The following is a 23,193-nucleotide window of genomic DNA, read 5'->3' on the forward strand; positions in this document are numbered from 1 at the left end:
TAGGGTCCCTGGCCAAGGTGGGCCTGAGTGTGGCCCTCTCTTGGGGGAGGCTGCCTTGTAGCCTGTCCCACCCATGGAGCCTGCCTGCCTGGGCTGTACCAGCAGATATGGCTTTAGAGTGCAGAGGGAGATGGTGACACACGGCCTTCATGTCACAGCCAACTACACAGCCAGAGCTCCTTGGAGATCAGAGAAAGCAGATGCTTTGCCAACCCCTTTACCCCTCCCACTGAAACAACCATCTCTTCTCTCCAAGGACACGAGGCTGTCTGGGCCCCACACTGTCTGCTTGCAAATAACGACGAATGTGTGGCTAGGGCTGCAGGCATGGATGGGCAGGATGTGGCCCCAGGGAACAGTGAGTTCTGGGGGTTCACGTGGTTAGAGCTGCCCTAGCCCACCACCAGGGCAGCCTGGCCAGGGAGGGCAGATCACCCCCTCCCAGGGAGCCCAATTTGCCCATGATGGGAGGAGGCTCTGATAGGCAAGGAAGCCAGGAGCCAAGGCCACCTCCTCCCTGGCGTGTAACCTCAAGTAAATCTGTCAACCTCTCTAGGTCTCAGTTTCCCTCTGTAAATGGGGGTAGGGAGCCCTGGCCATGAGGATTCCTGAAGGTCAGATAAGCATTAGTGGGAGAGGCCTGCTGCTCCGGTGGGCCTCAGCTGGGGCTTTTTGCTGGGCACTGCAAGAACTGCTCCTGACCCAGCCTCCCCATCAGGCAAGAGGGAATTGGAGGGCGGGAGGGACAGGTGACAGGAGTCCAGCTGAGGGTATTCTGACTAACTCTGACCTGGCTCTGGTGGCAGCAGGCCCAGCCTCCCGGTCTGCTGGGCCGCCATCTGAAACACATTACCAATGCTTTGTAAACTGCACATCACTCGGCCACATGAAAGCTTGGGATCTAAAAATAGCCACTCCCAGAGGACGCCCCGCATTGGCGGGGCTCAGCTGACCTCCGCACGCACACCCACCACTAGGCTGTCCCTTTTGCCAGGGAGCCCCGACTGGCAGGGCCACACCCACCCACCCTCCCAGTGTGGGCAGCCACTGCCTGAGGCCACTTTATCTGAGCACAGATCTCATCCAGCTGGTCAATGCTTCAGGCCTCAAGGCCTTACCTAGGGCACAATGTCTGGAGGAGCCAGGAGGAGGCTGCCCAGAGTGTGTCAGTAACCGCAGGCCCCCTTCCCCAGACCTGTATATGGCTGGCATGTCTGTGGAAGCCAGTGGAACTGTCTCACAGGAGGGACACTGGGGCCCTGTGGAGGTGAAGCATGGGAAGGGGGACTTGACTGCCGTCAGATGGTGGACAGGAGGGCCACTGGTGGATGTGCTGGTATGAGAAGGGCAGGGTCCTGCCCTGGACCCCATGGTGTCAGTGGGGAATCTGTCCCAGCACAAAGGCAGGGCAGCTGTGGGTCTCCAGGCTGCCAAGGTTGACTCTTTGCCCTACTTTCTGTGGGCTCCTTTCCCTCTGGTCTCTATGACCAACTGCAAAACCACTCTTTTCCCTAAAAATAAACATGCTTATGGGATTGGGGGAAGCTTTGTAGCTATCAAAGGAAATAATAGGGTGTTTAAGAAAATTACATTGCGTTTTAAATAACCAGCATGAAAGTCATTAAGTTTTAAGTTTCATTCAAATCAGATGGCTCTGTGGCTGGCCCGGTGGCCAGGCAGGCAGAGGGTGGGTGGGCCCTTAGGGACGCTGAGCAGCAGCCTCTGGAGAGTTTTACAGTGAGGTCTCTGCTGGCTGTAGCTGGGGTCCAGGCAGGGCAGCCCTGAGTAAATGCTGTGCTGCAGCAGCCAGCCCAGAGCTCGAAGGCAGGCTCTGAAGCAGTCTGCAGCCCAGGAACCTCCCAGCTGTGGTGGGCAATCCCCTGGGTGGGGCTGGGGCATGAACATAGACCAAAGGGTGTGGGACAGATGAAGCTGGGACTGCAGAGGCCGTAGGGATTGATGACCATGTTGGGATAGGGGTTTAGGGATGGTGGTTTGGATCAAAAGGGCGAGAGAGGATCTACAGGGCCAGGACCACATCTGTCCTCTTCACTGCTAGACTCTCTCAGTGGCCAGCAGAGAGCATGACACATAGTAGGTGCTCGTAAACAGCTGTTGAGAGAGTAACAACAGCCACGGTAATAGTGCATGTGTCAAGAGCCTCCCAAGTGCCAGACCTGTGCCAGGGACCTTTAATCCCGATATCAAGATCCTTACCAGAAGCCAAGAAAGTAGTCGCTATATAGCTCTCATTTTACAGATGGGAAAACTCAGGCTCAGAGAGGTTAAGAATGTGCTAGTACCTGGCAGCGTCAGGACGTGGACTCTTTTCCCCCAGAGCCCAGACTCTGCTCTGTCCCTCTGCTCTCAAATCTGTGCAGTTAGTTGGGGTCACTGTAGGCTGCAAAGCTGAATGTTACCCCCACTCCCGCTGAGTTTATGAGCTGGATTCCTCTGGCCTCAAGGAAAGATTTGGTGCTTTCCTGCCCCCCTTGGGCATGACCTCAAAGTTCTGGACTTGGGTCAGGGCTGGACCAATGCCTGGCAAGGTCAGGGCTACCAGGGCCAAGAGCTGTGTTTCTTGGTTGAAAGCAGGACCTCGGGGCTTCCAGAATAAATATTACCTGGAAAAGTGTTTTACCTGGAAAAGTGTTTATAAATGACATTCAAGATTACATTAGGTTTGGGAATTCCCTGGCGGTCCAGTGGCTAGGATTTTGCACTTTCACTGCCAATGGCATGGGTTCAATCCCTAGTCAGAGAACTAAGGTTCCTCAAGCCACTAAGCGGGGCCAAATAAAAAACAAGATTGCATCAGGTTCTGATGCATGATGCAAGGACAGTTTAGGATTATGTATCAGTGGATTCCCTCTTTCTAACTTTGGTCTGGGCTCAGCTGGAAGCTCATTGCTAGACTTCTCTGGCCCAGGGGCCCTCCTCTGTGTGGTCCAGGAATGGACTAGAGGGTATCCTCGGTTCTAAGACAGTGGGACTGGCTGGACTGAGGAATCTGAGGGCATCCCTGGGCGTGGGTGTCCCTTTGCCAAACCCCTTGGGAAAGTTGCTTGGGAACCAGATCCACCTGCCAACCTTGCTAGGACATTTTGAGAGTTTCTGCTTCTACTGCTGCCCTCCTCTGCACCTCCCACCCTAGTTCCACCCCGGCTCTTGTCACTGAAGGCTAGGCAGGAGCTCAGCAGTCTGGCCCAACAGCAATCTGGCAGCAGTCCAAAGGAGATCAAGGGCCAGCAGCCCCAGCCTGATACAAAGGCCAGCTTTCCTGAAAAGCCTTGGTCTGGGAACATGCTCTCCTTTGTCCTCTGTTTTCTTCTTCATTAATTAAAAAAATAATTACCAGACACAAATATTATTTCATTTCATCCCTATGAGATATGGACATGGTACAGATGGGGAAGCCAAAGCATGGAGACATGTACCTTGCCCGTGTTGGAGGAGAAACATGATCTCCAACATCTACCTCTCTGTTCCCTGCCCTTATCACATGCCACTCTGCCTCTTAGGCAACATAGCTATCCACTCATTCTTTTAAAAATTGGGTTTTTTAGCTACAGTTGGGTCCCCTTGGCTCCCCACCCCCCAAGAATGTAGTATTTCACCCTCTCCTCTGTTTTTATACTGTTAGACGCAGGTGCGTGTCTGTAAAAGCTGTTTGGTGTGGCTTTTTTCAGAACCCCCTGACTCAACCTCTTTAGAGTGCTCCACCTCACGAGGGCCTCTGTGGCAGTTGGAGCAGCCCTGCCCTCCTCTGTCAGCTTACACTGGGTGTGAGGGTTTGGGGAGGGGAGCATCCTGGGCCCCGAAGCCTCCAGCCACTCCTTTTCACTCCTTGTTCACAGGGGATAAACCTTTAGCTGGACCGAGTCTAGGCAGAGCCCCAAGGGCCTTAGCTGCCAGGGTCAGACCCAAGTGAGCTTCCTGACTGTGGCCCCATGGCAGAATTGTCCTACCGGGGCTGGTACAGGCAGCTAAACAGACCGAGGAATTCACAGACCCCTCTCTTATCTTTGGTCCTCAGAAGCTGGCTGGAATTAACTGGGGCAGGAGTGCAGTGCCAAGGTTGGGGATGAGATCTCCAAGTCTCCACCTCCCAGCCTCAAGCCATTGCTAACCATCAGCCCCCACCTCTCCAGGGCCTGCCTGGCTCCTGCTCCTATGCAGAACACTCACTCTTCTGCCAGTGGCCATCCCTGCCTGCCATCCCCACCCCCGCAAATGCTGCACGCGGACTGGGAAAACAGAGGCCAGACCCCATAGGAAGAATTTCTCATGGTTCCTTTAGTCATTTATAATTGAGGACCAAAATCACCACCTAGAGGGCAGGGTGAAAACGCCCTTCACACAGAACGAGATGGGGGTCAGAGTCACACAGCTGGTCAGTTTTTTCCAAGAGAGATTACTGGCAGGGTGTTGCTGGCGAAGTCGGTGATCCCTGGGGTCCTGGGTGGGTGGAGGTCTCAGTGAGGAGACCTGGTGTGGGCAAGGGAGAATCTGGCAACCACTCGGCCCCTGGGCCTAACACGTGTGGTGTCCTCGCTGGCTACCACCAGCTGGCCTGTGGGGCCTGTCACTGAGCGGTAAAGATCTCTGGCCGGGAACCCAAGAGGCTGGATTCAAATCCAGATCTATCACTACTTGTTCTGAGACCTTGGGCAAGTCATTTTCCCTCTCCTGTCTTCCATTCCTCGTCTGTACAGTCTGTACACACAGATCACGCAGTGGCTGGGAAGACTCTGCAGGGTGGGACTCTTCGGGGTGCCCAGCATACAGGAGGCTGTCACTAGTAGGGGCTGCCATCTCTAAACCTGCATGTTCACCTTCTTCAGGACTTTTCCACAAAGCCTCTTGGTTTCACTCCTAGGGTAACAAAACCTCTGACTTCCTCAGATGCTGTCCTCCCAGAGCCCAGCTTTCCCTACTGCCTCAGACAGCCTGAGCTGATGCTGTGCCCCTGGCCTGCCTCAGTCCGCGCGGGGTCCCAGGTGGCTGGGCACTGAGATCGAGGAGCTGGGAGAGTGACTCCCTGGACCGGGGGATGCCCAGCCCCAGGGCTGCTGCAGAGTCCTCAAAAATGTGTCGGTGTATCAACTAGCAGCTCCGCTGCAGCAGCTCCCGGAAGCTTATATTTTCCTCTAAAAACATCCTGTCCTGAGGGGCGTTTACCTCAAAGAGGAAGAAGGAAAACAAAAGTAAACGAATGCATAGAAACCGCTGGAGGCTGTGGGCCAGGCCACTCCACTCAGTGAGGTTCCGCTAGCTCTGAGGGCGCCTCAGGGCTGGGCTGGGTCTAGAGCAGGCCTGTGGTTTGCCAAGGCTGCCTGTGGCTCTCTGGTCCTCACCTCTGCTGTGGCAGGGCCCCACTATCTGATGTCAGGACCAGGCAGCTGGTGGACTGGCCACAGGGGCCTGGTGGGGCTCTGTGCATCCCTGGCAACAGTCCCGTGCTGGCGGGAGGACTGAAGCCTCCTGGTCTACTAGCGGGTGGCCCAGCCATCCCCCAGTCCCCCAGCTCTGCGGGCCACAGTGCCACCGCTCCATGCTTTGTGAGGGGCGGGGAGCTGGAGGGCCATCCCCTGGAGAGCGCCATGTCCTGGGCAGAAGGGCCCAGAGTAGGGGTGGGGATAAAGGGGCATGAGCCCAGCTAGGGTGTATCTGCAGAGGTGGGATCTGTGGGAGCCCACACTTCAAGGCTTGGCTGATACGCAGGTGAATTCCCCTTTGGAAAGGGGACCTGCTTCCTTCTGGGAAGTTCATTCTCATTGTCCCAGGCCTTATGTGTGTGTGTAGGGGTAGGGGGGGTTCCCACTCAGCAACTGGCCAGACTCCTTGGCACTTACACACCATCGGTGATAGAGAGGTCTGGGGGAGCTGTGGTAGGCACTAAGGGACCCTGGAGTTGGGAGGCATCCAGAGGAACTGATCAAGACCAGAGTGGATGCTCAGGGGCACTCTCAGAGTTGACACGCGTAGTTTCTGGCAATGCAGGGAAGAGAAGTGAGAACTGGAGAGGGCCTTATGAGCAGGGCCACTCTGGGATTACGCAGGGGATCTGGGCCAAGGAGTTGAGATCCAGCCTGCACTATGCTCCCCAAGCCGTGTGCCCTGGTATGGACCCAGGTGTCTCTCCAGAGGGGGTACTTTTTCCAATTAGCACAAAGGTACCGTATGAAGTTGGCAACCCTGGCTTTGACCGTCTGGAGAAAGGAGGAGATGCGATGGAAGGCGGCATGGGTTCCCAGGTGCCAGGCAAGATGTCCCGAAGTCCCAGCAGTCGCCCAGCTCCTCCCAGCCTCCTGTGTGCTGCTGTGTCCAGCCAGGGTGCTTTGTCCAGTGCTGCCGCATTCTCCCCAAACACTGACTTGTATTGGGCCCTGCCTGCATACACTGCCAGAGGACCCAGCAAGTTGTGGACGATGGCTCCCCAGGCAGAGGGAACAGCCTTGCCCTTGAGCCAGCAGCCCTCAGTGGCTGGAGCAGAGGGAGAGGAGGGGAGAGATGAGACTGTGACTGTTTGACATCGCCGAAGACCCCGAGAGTTCTAAAGGGGTCCCCAGCACTGACTCAAGGGAGTATGTTTGAGCAACTTTCTCAGTGTCCCTGAGCCTCACTTCCCTCATGTGTAAAATGGGAAGGATAATGCTGGCCTCAAATGAGCTGTCAAGTGTGGCGTTTACAGTTCTCAACTTCATGTGTGTGCCCTTGGCACAGAGAGCCGTCACTCTCAGTAGGCCACCTTGTGTTCAAGGTGTGGATCCGACTCCTGCTGTGGACTTGTCCCCAAAGGCCTTTCCCCAGCTTCAAAGCAGGCATCAGGAATACCCTCCCCTGCCTTCTAGGAGCCAAGAGACTGGAGTCAGGTTCATGGTGGATGAGTGGGTGGGCGTGCAGAAGTTCTGGGGCACCAGAACTTCTAGAGGCCTTTGTTTAAAAGTCTTAGTGAATAAGCCAAGTACAGACCCTGGAGAGGCAGAGAGGACCAACAAGCCCCTTCTGCCCTCCGGGACCGCCAGCCACTCCTGCAGCAAGTAGGCACCTCCACCTGCTGGGCTGCTGGAGCCCCTCCCAGGTTACAGCCCTTTCTAAGGAAGTGGCCCTTAGACTGAGGTCAGGATGAGAAGGAATCTGGCAAAGAGGAGAAGGAAATATGGAAAGCTAGCAGGAGAGCGCAGCGCGCAAGGGGTAGGCAAGGTGTTGAGGTGAAGTTGAGCTGGGTGCCTGGGTAAGAGAAAAGCAGGCCTGTGAGGCTGGACAAGGCTGGGGTGTGGCTGTGAGAGGGTGAGGAGTGATGTGAGCTGGGGCCCTGGGGGTCGTGTCTAAATACTGCCGTCACGGAAGCTCCCAGCGTGGGGTCTCAGAACTTACAGGAGCATTTTTTAGGGTCAGGGAAGCACTGACTTAGGTGACTGACCAACTAGGCTGAAGCAGGGAGACTGATTTGAGGACTAGGGCTCCTTCCCCTGCTCCCCCTTGTTGGTCCGCGACCAGAGGGCCTCTGCAGCACCATGGGTGGAAGGAAGCTCAGCTTTGCCGCTTACAAGCTGTGTGACCTTGGGCAAGCTATGTGATGTCTCTGCCTCAAGTTTCCTCATCTATCAAATGGGGATAATAATTACACCTGTATCACAGGTTTGTTTTAGGAGTCTGTGAGTTAAAATCTGCAAGGCGCTCAGAACTATGCCTGGCACAGGGTACAGCTGTGCCTCTCATAATCATCTGCCATTAGCAGATGCTTTCTTCTAGCCGAGAAAGTTCTTTTGCCTGATACATAGTAGGAGCATAGTAAATACACCCTGACTGAATGTCTCTGCTGATAATGATCAACTGTGAATTCTGGTACAGTGTGTTTATGTGTGTGTTTGGGTGGGGGCAGGGAGGGTGGGGGTGCTTCTCCTGGCACAGTCCCCTGCCAAGGGGAGGCCTTCTTGGGAGGACCTTGTCAGGCTTGACACGCTCCCCACCCCCCCAGGCTTGAGACCAGAGGAAGCAGCAACTTTCTTCGCTGGGAAAGTGTTGTGGGGCTCAAGCGTTTGGGGGTTTTCAGAGTCAACCGTCAGAGGCGAGGGAGTTTCTCTGCTGGCGGTGGCAAGGGCTCTCAGGGTGCACACAGCCTGTAAGCGGACCTCTGCGGTCTGCAGGGAAAATGCCGACTGTGTTTATTTTTCACCTGAGCCTGCAGGAAGTGGGGGTGGGGAGAGGGAGGCAGGAGCAGCCAGGCCCAAGCTCGCCTTCAGAGCAGGGGAGACCGACCTCAGGAGTCCCTTATTTCCACCTCCTCCTGCCTGGCCCTGCCCTAGGGCCTCTTCCTGGCTCCAGCCTGCTCAACAAGAGGAGGGCATGTGAGGGCACCAGAGTGAGGAATCTCCAGACATGGGCTAAGCCCAGAAGGATGAGGACCCGCTTTGGGATGATGGATTTTGAAGTGGCGTGGGACGAACAGTAAGAGCAATGCCAAGGCAGGAAGGTCCGCCTGTGCTAAGGCCTCAGCAGGCATGGCCTCCCAGCCCAGGGGTCTCAGAGTCCTGGACTCGTCCTGAGTGCTGCAGTCTGGAGGGAAACGGGAAAGGGCTGTATGCAGAAGTCAAAACAAGGGTGTGGGAGTGTGCTGGTCAAGGAATACAGTCTGCTGTCCCGTCTGTCATTGGCTTATACATCCCACCATGAGTGCCCAGCTCTCTGCTTGCAGAGGTTAGAAGAGGCTGTGCCGTCCAGATATTCGGGGATGAGGGGTGGCAGACAATCCATCAAGGCCTGCCTCCTTCCCTAGGAACGGGACAGTCACCATCAGGGGAGGAGAGAAGCTCCAGTCACTAAGTTCCCCAGACGCAGGCAGGCCCCAGGCAACTCCACCCTGCTGTCTGGGCAGCCTAGCCCTGGGACAGCCTTGTGCTGAGGCCGTGGAGCGGGACGTTCTGTTGGCTGAGGGGGCATGGGGCACCAGGTCCCGCGCCAGACAGTTCCCCACCCCCCACCCCAGCTACCACCACCAGGCGTGGAGGGGGCTGGGGAGTGAACTCAGAGGCAGCCTGCATGAACGTGGGAAGGACCAGCCAGGCCCTCGGTGCTCTGCCCTGGAGCCCTGGCACCTCGGGTCCTCCAGCTGCCAGCAGGTTCTCAGTGCCCCCTCTGCCCACCTGGCACCTCTCCTGTGGTTTGGCAGTAGACTCCTGTTTAATGAGGCTTTTCCCCAGTTCCCAGGGAAGGCTGGTGGACAGGATGAGGCCTCAGTGCACCTGCCGCTGTTGCACACGTACATACCGGGCTTGAGGCTGAGCTAGATTCTGAGGGTTCCTCGGCTTAGAGTGAGCTGTGCTACATACAACGTGGAGCTTAACTAGCCTGGCCAAGGAGGGTTGGCTCTAGCCATCTGTCAGGTGAGAGAGCTCTCTAGGACTTCTGGCCCATGCTAGCCGTCTACAGGGAAGGTGGTTTGCTGAGAAATCCACTGTGGAGCCATCCTCTTCTTTCCTTGGAGCAGATACCCCCTCTCAACCTCCCACTCCAGGAAGGGTGGGACTCTGGGACTGTCCTCCTAGAGCTGGCACCTTGGACCCCAGGCTCTGCTCCTAAGATTTCCCAAGCTCAGAGCTGCCCACTCCACCAGCCAGGCTTTTACCCCTGAGGGCTGAAAAGCCAGTGCCAAGGTGGGATGGCAGGGCCTTCTCTGAAGCGGTTTAAACTTGAAAGCCCTATGGCCTGGAGGGACCTGTTCACTCCACCACCTGCGCTGGGCTCCAGGCATTTGTGCCCTTAGGACGGCAAATGGTGGGATGCCCCCACTAAGGTCCCAGCTTCTTGAGGGAGTCCCTGAGGCTAGTCTTCCCTGTGTGCCACGAGGCCTCGGATCTGGCTAATCCCTGTCCTAGGAATTTATCAGGTTAAGGAGGCCCCTGAGGTTTCCAGAAAGCTTTCTACCTTCATAGGCCCTGGGCTCCTGCCTCCAAAATTCTAGGGTATAACAGGATTTTTGCATCTGTGACCAATTAGGTAGCAGGGTTGAATAGGCTCATGCTTATTTTACAAGGAGCAAACTGGCCTGGGATCCTACAGAGGTAAGGTTACTGAAAAGGTCAGCAAGCCTAGTAGCTGTGCTTCCCAGCCCACTTCATATCCTAGGCACACTTAAGAGATGACCACTGGAGTAAATGGAAGAGGTGGCTGAAGGCTAAAGCAACGAGGTTAAGTCCTGGGCATAATGAGCAAGGAGAGAGGAAGGTAATGGGGTTAGAGAGGTGATTAGGGTCTGATCCTAGGGCTGTATATGCCTGGGGAAGTTTGGTGCAGGCTCCAGGCTGACATGATCTGATTTATATGGCTGCTGGATGGAAGAGCAGGAGACTGTTGTGTCTGCCAGGTGGGAAGTGACTGTGGCTTAGACTGGGTGGGGACAGGGAGAAAGGAAGAAATGGTTGGGTTCTGATATATTTTGAAAGTAGAGCCATTAGGATTTGCTGACACACTAGAGGTGGAGTGTGAGAAAAAGGAGCATCAGAGATGACTCCAAGCTGTTTGGTCTCAGCAACTGGAAGGAGGGAGTTGATATTAACTGAGGAAGATGGAGAGGAATGTTTGGGGCAAAAAGTCAAAGGTTCTACTTTGGACATGTTGCATTTGGGAGCATTTGGAGAGTAGCATTCCGGGGAGAGGTAGAGGCTGCGGAGATACAGATGTAGCAGTCATCAGATGAAGACGTTTAAAGCTGTGAGCCTGGATGAGAGCACCCTTGGGAGGTGAGGATTGATACAGAAGAACTGAGGGCCAGACTTGGGTCAGGACAGGAAAACGATGAAGAGCCAGAAACAAGGCCAAGGAGGAGTGGCCTCAGAGGTTAGAAGAAAATCGGGAAGTGTGGCATTCTGGAATCAAAGTGAAGAACCTATTGCGAGGAAGAGGGAGAAGTTAGTTGTGTTCAATGTGCCGAGAAGCCAAGTACAATGAAGACTGAGAACTGACTTTTGAGTTCGGCAACGTGCAAGTCCCTGGGGACCTTGACAAGTCATCTGGTGAAGTGATGGGGGCAAGAGGCTGGCTTGGATGAAGGGATAACAAGGGCTGAGGACTGGAGGTAGAGGACAAGGACTGCTCTGCTGAGATGTGCAATAAAGGGAAGCAAGAAAAGAGGTGACACCCGGAACATTGACAGCTTGGAGACATGGCAATCTGCTGGTCCCCTGAGTGGGAATAAAGAGTGGTCTAGCACAGGGCTAAAACTCAGTACATGAAGAAATCACATTCCCCACATATCCCATATCTGTCCCAGTCTCCTCTCTCTCCTGCCAGACACCTGCGGGCCTAAGAAACCTACCTTCAACTCCCCTACACAATCCCAACCTGTTACTGTTGTTTGGGTCTGTGCTGGGAATAAAAGAGGAGCTGAGAGTGACAGGACCTTCCTTTCCCCAGCTTGCTCAGAAAGCCTGGCCTTCAAATAGCAACAGGAAGGTCACAGCAACCAAAACCTGGAAATGACATGGCCCTGTCATCAGTCTCCCCAGGCGATGCTGCCAGGCATGTCTGCCATCTCCAGGCAGGCCTCCTTTGGCATAATAAGACCAAAGGGTCTGGCCCCTGTGGAACCAGGCACCACAGGGAAAGGGAGGCACTATGAGTAGTGTTTCATCCTTACCCTTCAGGGTGAATGAGGGGCTTCTTACATGTCGTCATGACAGCCATTTCCGACAAGGCAACGGGTGCGCGGGTATGGTAATAAAGTTAGCTCCAGGAACTGAACCTGGTTGGCAGACTCTCAGGCTTCAAGTGGAGAGCCCTCAGGAAGCTCTCCTGCCTGCGGTCAGGAGCAGGCTCTGGTCGGAGGTGAGGCATTGGCCTCAGGAAGTAGGTGTAGTGTCAAATCCATGCCAGTCACAAAGGAGCCAGCACTATTAACAGTAACTCCTGTCTTCCTGAGACACTGATTAGCCCTGGGATCTAAGACTCCTCCTGGTGGACGGCAGAGGGATGAGAGGGAGGCTGACAGGTGGTAATGTCGGCAACTTACCAACATCTGGGGGGAAGGGTGCAGCTTGTAGCCCAGCCTGAAGCTTCCCTGGAGGCAGGAATGTGGGGGAGATGGTGGCCAGGACTGCTGCAGACACGCATGGGATCCTGTGCCCACCTGGGAGCCTCCTGCCACGGCTACAGTGTGATTCATACCTGCCCGTCCCTTTAGCCTCACCTGGACTGCCAAGAGCCAGTGCCAAAGGACCTAAGCCAAGTCTTCCCACCAAGAGCGACCCTAACCTTCCCCAAAGCTGGTGATGAAGGGTCATGAGCCCCAGCCATTATACTGGCTACATTCATCCAGTGAGAAATTTCACCTATGGGCTGGGAAGAAGCCCAGACCACAACCTCTATAATCATTAGTGTCTTGCCCCAGATACGTCCCAAAGATACTTCTGTGCCATGGGTTAGTGGTCGCTCATCTGTGAGCCCAGCCAGCAGCATCCCCATAGGTGGGCTTTTACAAGTGGTGCTAACCTTGAGCTTTAGATGATGTCTCCAGGGCCCCGGCCAGCAAAGGTGTGCACTGAGGATATGCAGAGCTGAGCCGTGGCCCTGAGCAGCACACTCCCTGTGGCTGGTTCTGATGGGGAGCCCCCGTCCCAGCCTGAATGAGTCATCTCATGACAAATCCATGTGACCAGTGTGAAAAGTAAGAGTCCTGTGGTGCCGAGGAAACAGGAAGTGTGGAGGCTGGGTGGGTTGGCTCTGGAGGGAGCCTAGCCACACCTGGAGCCAGCTTGCTCCACCTCCCTTGAAGAAGAAAAGGCTCCCTCCACTATGTCATCAAATCCTCTTAAGCGGTGGCTCCAGAGGGTCAGACACAAGCCCCTCAGTCTGGGGGCCAGAGGAGAAAAGCAAGCTCCAGGCTGTCCTAAGGCTGAAGGCATGAGCAACTCACCAGGCAAGCCATTGGGCCTCAGAGAAACTGGGGGATCTCTGAAACCAAGAGATAGGAAGAATTTCCTGGGCAGGGGGAAAATGCCTCCTAGAGCTGAGGGCAAAGAAAGACTGAGAGACTCTCTGGGAGACTGGACTCTTTGGGCAGTCTGGGGTGAGGCTGGTGGAGAGCCACTGGACACAGGGTAGCTTGAGTGGGGTCCTGTCCAGTGAAGCCTGTGGTTTTGACCACCTCCACTTTCCTCTGATGACTGGGCTACCCCCACACAGCAAATTGCGACTTTTCTTATATGTGCATCCCAGTCCTGTGCCTTCCTCCCTCAGGTCCCCCACATTCACCCACCCACCCTCCTCATTTTTCAGCACAACAAGGCCAGTCAGCCTTCCCATGGCGTCCCCCAACTTTCTCCTCTCTATGACCATTTCAGCAGCCCACACCCCACACCTGCACCAGCCGACATCAGCCAGAAGCAAGGTATGGATCCTGGATGGGAAGGGCCCAACAAGACCCAGAGCTGGGGAGTGGCGGGGAAAGGGGATCAAGTCCCTGCCTTCTGAGAGCAAGAGGCTAGATAGTTTTTGAAGGCACCAAAGGGGTGGGCAAGGTGGTACCAGGTCAAAATGTGAAAGTTTGAGGTTTAGGTAGGAGACTGAATCCTGAGTGGCTAACCAGTGCCAGTATGGGAGTAGGCCTCTGTGTGAAGATGATAGAGAACTTGTAGTCTTTCCCTCCCCACAGTGAGAAAATGGAAAGTGGTGGTTGTGATGGCTGATTCACCTCAGCCTCGGGCAAAGTCATTCTGAAATCAGCCACTGTCGGCTGTGGGAAACCTGCTGACTCAACCCAGGGGAGGAGGGGGCAAGAGGAATGGGTGGATCCCTGGGCTCCTGGGCCAGGGGGTCTGCCTCCTGCCCAGAAAGCCAGGCTAGAGTCCCCAGCAGAGAGGCCCCAGTTGTAGACCAGCAATGAGCCAGGGTGCGGCAAGGTTTGGTCTTCCACTCCTTCATGACTCCAGCTCTGCCACTACCCAGCCACTGTCCACAAGCAAGTCACACCAACCATCTGCCCTTGATGCCCACAGTCTGCAAATGGGGCACTCTGATCACACCAGGCTAATCCTGAAAAGACCAGTATGTCTGGGCCTCTAGCACAGGGACACGGGATCTTGAGGGCCCCACAGGAGGCTCTAGGATGCAGGAACCAGCTGGAGCAGCTTCTGGGTCAGGCTAGCTCACTTACTCTGCCCTCTCCCCTGCAGGAGTTCACAGGCCTCTGCAGACCCCTGACCTCTCTGGCTTCTACTCTCTGACCTCAGGCAGCATGGGACAGCTCCCCCACACTGTGAGCTGGTAAGTGAGGGTTTAATGGGAAAGGGGCCCCTTGTGCTGGCTGGACCCATACCCGCCCTTCCACTTTCCTCCTCCACTCTTCTGTGCGGAGCACCTTGCTGCCAGCTCTATACAAGTAATGGGCTGGCCAGCCACTCTAGCCTTGCCTCAGCCAGCCACACAAACTCCCTTTGGAAAGGCAGGAGACCCAGCCCTGTCACGCTCCACCTTAATGTCTAGGAGACTTGAATGGGGGAACCCTGGGCTGTTTAGGGTCATATGAGTGTGTGAGATAGAAAGGCAGGCCTGAGCAGGGAGGTGGCAGCTTGCAGGACACAGGAGAGGTCGCTGTTTCTCAGTGGCCTGGCGGACAGGGGGATGCTACCCACTCGCCTCTGTGTCTACTGCCGGCTGGTCCCCTCCTTGGCAGAGTTGCTCGAAGTTCAGGGTCTGTCTTGCCCATATGGTGCCTGCTTCAGTCCAAACTCCTGGCAGCCTGCTTGTAGAGTCCACTAATGCTGGGCCAGGAAAAGCCAACCTGGATCCTATGCAGCAAATCCAACCATGAGCCAAAGGGCCTGTCTTTGGCTGGAGCAGGGTCTTGGCAGGGTATGTGACCTTTTGCTCATCAACCACAGTTTGACCAAAGCAGGTCTCAGGCCTCTCCAGGTTGCGACAGTCACCCAAAAGTAGGAAAGCTTGGCTTCCCTGGGCCTGCCTGCCTCTTTCTACTTGTCCTTTATCCACATTCAGCTCACTCTTCCATGTCCAGATTCACCTTGGATAAAGGTTCACCTTGAATACAAATCAGGACTATCCCCAGGATTGACGTGTGGCAGGCAAGTTCTGGGCACCAGAGAAGCACTGCTCCAGTGGGTTGATCCTCAGGTCCCTGCCTCCCATCTCTCAGTCCACCTAGTGTACAACTTAGACAAGAGGCCAGTTACAAAGCATGGGTAGCAGTGCTTTGATTGAGGGCTGTAGAAGCCTGGGGGGACACCTCATCCAGTTTGGGATTCCCACGGCTGTTTCAGAAGAAAGGCTGTTTTGGCAAAGTAAGACCTTGACAGATGACCAGGAGTTTGAAGCAAAGTGGGACAGAACAATCCCAAGTGTTAACAGTGGGCATAAAGGTCCTATGGCAGGTATGGAAATAAGCCCAGATTTCACAAGATGAGACTGGAGGGGACCCAGGGATCTACTAAGCTCAGTGCCAGGAGAGTGCTGCCATTTCTGGCCCTTATACACCAGTAGAAAGGAGGTTAGCCTGCAGAGAGAAAGGTTGCCCTCTGGTGGCAGATGTTTAAAACATACACTAGAGCGGTCCAAACGGAAGCCAGTTTACCTTATTACACTAGGGGTCAGGCCTGAGCACAGGGGGGAAGTCCTTCCCCACATCTGGCCAGTAGTCAGACTAACATTTGGCCAGTAGCCAGACTGCTAACAGCTATCTCTCCCAACCACAGGCCCAGCCCTCCTCTCTACCCCCTGTCCCCTTCCTGCGGATATAGACAGCACTTCCCTGCCCCCACCGCAGCCCCTGGCGCCCCCTACCCCAGGTGAGTCCCCCACCCTGCAGCCAGGCTCCTGCTTCCTGTTGCCCAGGCTTCAGTGCCCACAAGAGGCTATGCCCAGGCCAGTGCTTGCCCTCTGTTAGTCGTCTGTCCATCCGTCCGTCTGTCATTCTCCAGCCCCGAGCTGCCCTGTGACTGAGAATGAAGCCAGTGGGAGTGTAGGAGGCTTAAGCCCAAGCTGTATTGTGCAAAGCACCAGAGAGCAGCCAGAGAGTGCAGGCACACGTGTGCAGGTGTGTGTGCACTCACCTCTTGTGCATCCTGAAAAGGCAAGTCAGGACACCTCTCTTGGACACTCCTGGAGCTCTGTCCAAACTCAGGCAGCACCTCTTACACGTCTCAGGGGCCACCTGCTCAGTGACTCCACACTGTTCAAGTGGGGACTGTGTCCCTGCGTGTCCTCTTGCTTAGATCACCTCCCTGGGGACAGACCTGTCCGGGTATGGAACGGGTTTGTCAGCAGACACTTCTAGACCTACTGGAGCTGCCAGCCCAGCGGGGGAGGGAGAGATACAGCAGCTATCTGGGTGAAGGGGGAGCCCCAAGGAGACCCAGCCATGTCTGATGGGTCAGGACAAGCTTCGTGAGGACAGCTCTTGAGCGAGGGGGACAAAGATAACAGCAACCAGCTGGAGATGGCTGAGGGGCAGGAAGTGATGGGAAATGGGGTAGGGAATGGGTGTGCAATCCCTAAGAAGCAGCCTGGGTTTTATTCTATGAGCAATGGGGGGAACAGCACTCAAGTGCTGTTATATGGAGGGAGACCTGGAGGGGTCAGTGAGGAAAGTAAGGAAGCCCACAGGGCAGCTACAGGTTGAGGCTGAGCTAGTGAGAGCAGAAGATGAGAAGGGGACTGATTCAGAAGTTATTTAGGACTCCAGGAAGCACCTGAATCTGCTGCACATGTAGATTCTCGCAGTGTCTGTGCAGTGTTGGGAGCAGGTGTCTGTATTTCTGTGTACTTGTTCAGCCAGTGGGGTTGGGTGACCGTTCGCCTGTCCTCGTGTGCTGTGCAGGGGCCTCTGTGTGTCCATAGATCTGGGCCGTACATGCCTGGCTCAGTGTTAACTCTTCTTTTGCCTCTAGGTTCACCCATCCACCCCTGATGCTAGGTTCTGGTGTCCCTGGTCACCCCGCAGCCATCCCCCACCCAGCCATCGTGCCCTCTTCAGGGAAGCAGGAGCTACAGCCCTATGACCGCAGCCTGTGAGTGGAACAAACACTTGGCCGGGGGGGGTGGGGCAGGGAAAATAAGCAGACCCCAGGACACATGCCTCTCACCAGGGCCAAGCCCTCCCTCCAGGGACTGCCAGGAGATCCCCTGTCAAGCCATCTTGTGGCAGTTTACCACTACCACTGACCAGTTTTTTTGACCCTCAGAAGCAGGAGTGGGGTGGACAGAATGGGGGACAAGGATTTAGGTTGAGCCCAGAGAGGAGGGGCTTTCCTTACTTAGCTACAAAATTCCTATAAGGAACAATAGTGAGCTCTGCTCACCTACTTTGGGGCAGCTAAAATAAGATACCATTTACAAAACCCTAGTATATCTATCCAACCACACACACACAGAGACAGACAGACGCACAGGACACGGGAGAGGGGCGCATTAGGTGCACACCGTGAGGGCTCCTGAGTGTTCATCTGTCCCTCAGGAAAGCACAAGCAGACTCCAAGGCAGAGAAGGAAGCCAAGAAGCCAACCATCAAGAAGCCACTCAACGCCTTCATGCTATACATGAAGGAGATGAGAGCCAAAGTCATTGCGGAGTGCACGCTCAAGGAGAGTGCAGCCATCAACCAGATCCTGGGCCGTCGGGTGAGGCCACGGGGGCAAGTGGGCTGGTAGGGGTGACTACCCTGACTACCTTCACCCTGAGCAGCCTGCCAACTCTCTGATGCATCCTCCATCTGCCCCCCTTCCCCACTGCAGTGGCATGCACTGTCCCGGGAAGAGCAGGCCAAGTATTATGAGCTGGCCCGCAAGGAGAGGCAGCTGCACATGCAGCTATACCCAGGCTGGTCGGCGCGGGACAACTATGTGAGTGGCCAAACACATGCAGTAGGGGAGTCTTCTGCATGCCATACCCCAGAGGAAGTCAGGACTGCTGTCCTGAAGGCACACAGGAGGAGGGGACAGGGTGGAGGAGAGGCTCAAGACCTTTGATGGCTAGCTCAGGAAGGCTCAGATGAGGGGAGCCGGCTGTGAAGGCAGGCTCGCATCCCATCCCCTCCCCAGGATGTGCTTCCACACAGGGCCGTTGTGCAGTATTTGATTAGGTCAGCACAAAGAAGTAAATGAGCCTGAAGTCACCTCCTCCTTCAAAATGGAGGCCAGTGTGGGGAAGGGAGGAGGAGCCCCTAATTTCCCTGTGGTTACCTAGCAAAAACTGGTGTCAAGAAAACACCAGGGCCCCAGGTCAGGTCAGAGGGGACGGTGGGCCAGGAACCCCAGGGGCAGCCTGACTAGGCAGTAGGCTGCAGGTGTCCCAACCACTCACACCCAGAGTCCTGAGCATCTTCCACTTTGTTCCCTGCAGGGGAAGAAGAAGAGACGGTCGAGGGAAAAGCACCAAGAATCCAACTCAGGTGAGGCCTTCCCTCAGAGCTAGGCCTGCATCTCACAAATCAAAGCCCCACCAGAATAAGAGCTATACTAAATCCCAGGGAGTTCAGATGGTCAAGAATCTGCCTTCCATGCAGGAGACCCAGGTTTGAACCCTGGGTCGGGACGATCCCCTGGAGAAGGGAACAGCAACCCACTCCAGTATTCTTGCCTGGAGAACCCCGTGGACAGAGGAGACTGGCATCATGAGTGGACACAAAGAGTTGGACATGACTCTTTACTATTTTAAGTCTCAGGGAAGACCAGCAGAATTTTATTTTCGGCTGGGCTGGGTCTTCATTTCCGCCTAAGGGCTTACTCTAGTTGTGGGGCAGAGGCTCTACGGCATGCAGGGTTCAGTAGTTGTGGCTCCCAGCTTGCGAGCGCCGGCTCAACAGTTGTGGCGCACAGGCTTAGTTGCCCTGCAGCATGTGGGATCCCAGGACAGGGACCGAACCTGCGTCTCCTGCATTGCCAGTGAATTCTTTATCACTGAGCCACAAGGGAAGCCCGAAGCCAATTCTTGTAGCAATGGTTTGTGACCCACCACAAACATACACTCCTTTGTAAGCCCTCCTAACAGCCACCCTCTACCAGAGAACCTAGTGAGGAACTGAGTGTTTGAATCAAGACTAAACCCAAACACTGCATCCAGATTAGTTCTGCGGAGGTGAGCATCAGGCTGTCTGGGTGGAGTGCGAGCCACGCTCCAGGCCCGAGCTCTATAGTCACACAGCCTGTTGGCTGGTGCCTAGTAGTTTCTCTATCGCCCCAGCCCCTCTTTCTCATGGAGGTGCCAAGTGCACTGTATAGAGGACCCAGGAAAGCCACACCCTGCTCCAGGTAATCTTCCTGTGGGTGAATTCCTGTCCCAACTCTGGTAATTCACACTCCATATCCATGAATATATCCATATCCACACAGGGGGCTAGTACTGGGGCTCAGCAGAGTCCTCAGTCTTTTCTCTAAGATTGGACAATGTTCAATCGTGTATAGCATAGGCTTTAAGTGACAACACAAGGGGAAATGAGTCAAGCAAGACTGGGCACTGGCAAAGATGAAGAAAAACTGATGGCTAAAATAGATGGACAAAATGGGCAGGGTCTTGGGGGAGGGGATGGGAAGGCCTAAGGCAGAAGAAGCTTGATCCCCATGGGCCCCTCAGGCCCTTCTCTCAGCCCCTTTGCTGCAAGGGGCCCCACAAGGCAGAGAGGAGCCAGCCTGATAGGGTCTCCTCCCTCCCACCCCCACCATTCTTCCCCTGCCTCTCTACTGCCAGCTGGGTGCCAGCCTTTCCTGATACCTTGGCTTTGGGCCCTTGGCCTCCCACTAAGACTGGACAGGCCATGGAGAGGCCCTTGCCTGTAGGGACTGTGGGGTATCTGTGACTGGCTAACACTGATATTACCTCTTCTTTCTGGGCCCTGCTCTGCCCTGCTGCCTGCCTGCCCGCCCTCTGCCCTGCTCTGCCCCTCTGGCATGGCTGTGAGCAGACCCTGGCTCGCCTAAGAAATGCCGTGCTCGCTTTGGCCTCAACCAGCAGACGGATTGGTGTGGTCCGTGCAGGTGGGTTTGTCCCCACCACCACCCTCCCTTTGCTTCAAGCTGCTTCCCTGACTCTGCACAGATTCTGCTGGGCCTGCTGTTCTCCTTTGGCCTCTAGCCCCCCAACATACCCACAGACTGGGAAGCCAATGCCTCCTGAGAGTGAGAATGAACACAGCTTGTGAGGAAGATCACTTGGGTCTAAGTGGAAGGAATAGAGAATATCCTAGATGGAAGGAAAGGCAGGCTTAAAAGGCATCTCTGGTGCCTGGTGCCCTGTGCCCAGGGTTCCCTGGTAATGGATGTGCTAATCAGGCCGAGCAGGTCCATATTAGACAAATCTCACACACAGCATTTAAGTGGCTCAAAGCCCTGTCCCCAGGCCTCAGCGTCATTGTGCACCACCAGCTCCTTCACGTCAAATTGGGATCCCTGTTGTACCACACTGAGCCTCACATCTAAGAACAACAAAGTAGTACTGTAGTAGAGAATAACCTGAATAAGGTAAATGCCCAATAGGCATGTGACCTACTGAGACCAGAGGTAGGGAGGTGAACACAGGTACCCCTGGCACCCATACTCAGATCCTATGGCATTAAACCTGTGTTTCACCATACAATATTTGTATATGGGAAAAGAAAATATACCTACCAAATGGCTCAGGCCTGGCCTATATATATTAGGCTCAGGCCAGGCCTGCCGGGCCAAGGCTGAGGCTGCTCCAGGCATTAAGTTCACTGACTCTAGGGAATACTTGTTCAGCCCCGAAGGGTACCCCTACATTCCCTGTCTAAGAACAAAGAGGAATTTGGGGGAGTAAGTGTGTGTACATATGTACACATGATGGGAGGCAGCCCTGTCCTCAAACAGAAAATAAGATGGTAGGAATGGGTGAGACAATTCCCTTTCTTCCCCTTCTCTGCTCCTAGCATAGCTCTAAGTATTTGGAATGCTCAGGGCTAGAAGCCACAAGCACACATTAATCAGATCTGAGCTTCACAGACACGTGAAGCAGAGCTGCAACAGCCTAGATTAGGAGACAGCTGTCCTGGAAGATAGCAGGCAGCCCACACACGGAGCTACAAAAGGTCCCTGTGCCATCTAGTGGCTCTGTTGGGAACTGCACCTGTCCATGGTCTGGGCCAGGCCCAGCAGTTGTCAGGCTAAGTCCTAAGGCATAGGCATATGTATGTAAGTCATGGGGAAATAGGCCTGTGCAAGGACAGCATTTTTTGGTTGTGGTGTATGACTATGAATTCACCCTCTGTTTACAGATAACTCTCTTCACTATTCCTAGGAGGAAAAAGAAATGCATTCGGTACTTACCCGGAGAAGGCCGCTGCCCCAGCCCCGTTCCTTCCGATGACAGTGCTCTAGGCTGCCCCAGGTCCCCAACTCCCCAGGATTCGCCCTCGTACCTCCTGCTGCCCCACCTCCCCACAGAACTGCTTGCTAGCCCTGCAGAACCGGCGCCTACATCACCAGGCCTCTCAGCCACTCTCAGCCTCTCAGCCCCCTCAGAGCGACCAGCAGAGTACACAGGTACAGCAACAGGAATCTCAGAGACAGGCATCCTAGCATGCACAGGACACATGGCTTCCTCCAGGGGCTCACCCTCTGAGAGGAGACGACAGAGTCCCAAAGCAGGTGGAAACCGGCCAGGGGGCCTGTTGGCTCCCTCTCACAGCTCAGGCCCTGGAGATTTCAGAGTCTGCACAACTTCTGCCTAAACCTGGGGCCATCAATCCAAACTGCTCCAAGTGATGGGAAGCAGATCTGTGTTGTGTCATTTCGTCAGGGGCATCCCCCATGCCTGTGGCAGGCTCCCTCCCTGTCTTGACAGCCAGGTGCCCCTGCCCCCCTTGCTTTTCCTCCATAGGTCATAGGTGGACTGGACTGAGCCCAGCTGCTTTCCGTACTCTCCCCTCCACCACTGCCCCACCTTCCCTGTACCAGATACTTCATGGACCAAGAACCAGCTGGTTTACCAAACAACATGTAAGCATGGTCACAACCACAAAGCTCAAGATGACAGTGCTTCTCTCTTAAGGGCCTGGAGAAGCCCTGTTTACAGAAAACCATCTGCTATCTGTAAGCTGAACCAAGGGAAGCTTCTACCCACATTCTTTTTAGCAGCTTTCAATAAGTGAATGGAATAGGTTAGATTTAGGCCTATCAGCCCAGCAACAGGAATAACCTGACACTACCTTACAGGCAAGTGTGGGTGGTGAGCGTTTGTGGCTATAGTTCAAATTACTTGGAAACGTTTCCTGAGAAATTCAACCACCTAAGAAGCCCTGATACCTAATGCCCTAGTCACTGGTTCAAGTCAGCTGTGGCTCAAAACCAGTGTGCATCCTTCCCCACTTCTGAGAGCCTTGTCCGATCCAATTCCAGCTTATCCACATCAGTCTAGCCAGCTCTTTAGACAGTTGTAAGAAAGGGCAAACCAAACCTCAGGACAGCCAGTACCTATTTTCCAGCGTGTAAGCAGGCCAGCTTCAGTTTCCCTATGGGGCTGCAGGAAGGAAGACCATATAACTAAAGCAGGAGCCCAGAAAACCTCTAGTGGTGAACATCGGGTTTTCACCACAGCCTACTTTAACCCATTTCTGAGCCAAGCTTCAACCCTGAGCCTTAAAAAACAAACATGTTTTAATTTAATTTAGTTTTGTTTTCTTCTTGCCTCCACTTCACTGTACGTAGCCTGAATCCAAAGATAAAGGGCTATCCTTGTACCCACACACACCCCTCAACAAAAGCCTAGTTCCTACTTTAGCCACTGACTTCTCAGAATCCAAAGATCGTATGTTCTAGTGTAGTGCTTCAAAAAGTCTTGAGAGAAAAATGACCACTGTAATATTCAAGATATTTTTGTATTGTTAATGCATATCACAGAAAAACTTTGATATGAGAATAAAGATACTTTTTACTGGGTTTCTTTTTCAAATCCTGCCTCTGAACAATAAGCTGTTTCACTGACAGTATGCCACTTGTTTCTTTTCCACAGTCACAAAACTGTGGGTTTCTTCTCTATTATGTTACACATGTTCAAGACCTTGAGCCAGGGATTTACTCTGGTCACCTCTCCTTAAGGGACTTGGGGCCTGCTCCAACCTAGAGAGCTTATGCTAGGTGTACAGCCCCTATTCCAAGCTGCGCTCTTAACCCCGCTAGTCCTCTGACCTCACACTGATGCAGGCACAGGCCAACCTGCATCCATTGCTTA

General features: G+C 54.5%; 1 protein-coding gene across 3 annotated transcripts in view; it reads left to right on the top strand.

The window, feature by feature from the left end:
* TCF7 (transcription factor 7) overlaps window positions 1-22,638 on the top strand; it is a 31,772-nt gene extending 9,134 nt beyond the window's left edge. The window contains exons 4-11 of one of the 3 annotated variants that reach the window (XM_070374343.1): window positions 13,279-13,390; window positions 14,175-14,265; window positions 15,711-15,803; window positions 16,905-17,024; window positions 17,471-17,633; window positions 17,748-17,855; window positions 18,355-18,403; window positions 21,239-22,638. In XM_070374343.1, the coding sequence (XP_070230444.1) occupies window positions 13,279-13,390; window positions 14,175-14,265; window positions 15,711-15,803; window positions 16,905-17,024; window positions 17,471-17,633; window positions 17,748-17,855; window positions 18,355-18,403; window positions 21,239-21,261 (759 nt within the window). In that variant the 3' untranslated portion in view covers window positions 21,262-22,638. The remainder of the gene's footprint in view (window positions 1-13,278; window positions 13,391-14,174; window positions 14,266-15,710; window positions 15,804-16,904; window positions 17,025-17,470; window positions 17,634-17,747; window positions 17,856-18,354; window positions 18,404-21,238) is intronic. The other 2 variants (XM_070374342.1, XM_070374345.1) reach the window with 2 other exon arrangements.
* The last annotated feature ends 555 nt before the right edge of the window (window positions 22,639-23,193 follow it).

Source organism: Bos mutus, chromosome 7 (assembly GCF_027580195.1).
Source record: "Bos mutus isolate GX-2022 chromosome 7, NWIPB_WYAK_1.1, whole genome shotgun sequence".
Lineage (NCBI taxonomy): Eukaryota > Metazoa > Chordata > Mammalia > Artiodactyla > Bovidae > Bos > Bos mutus.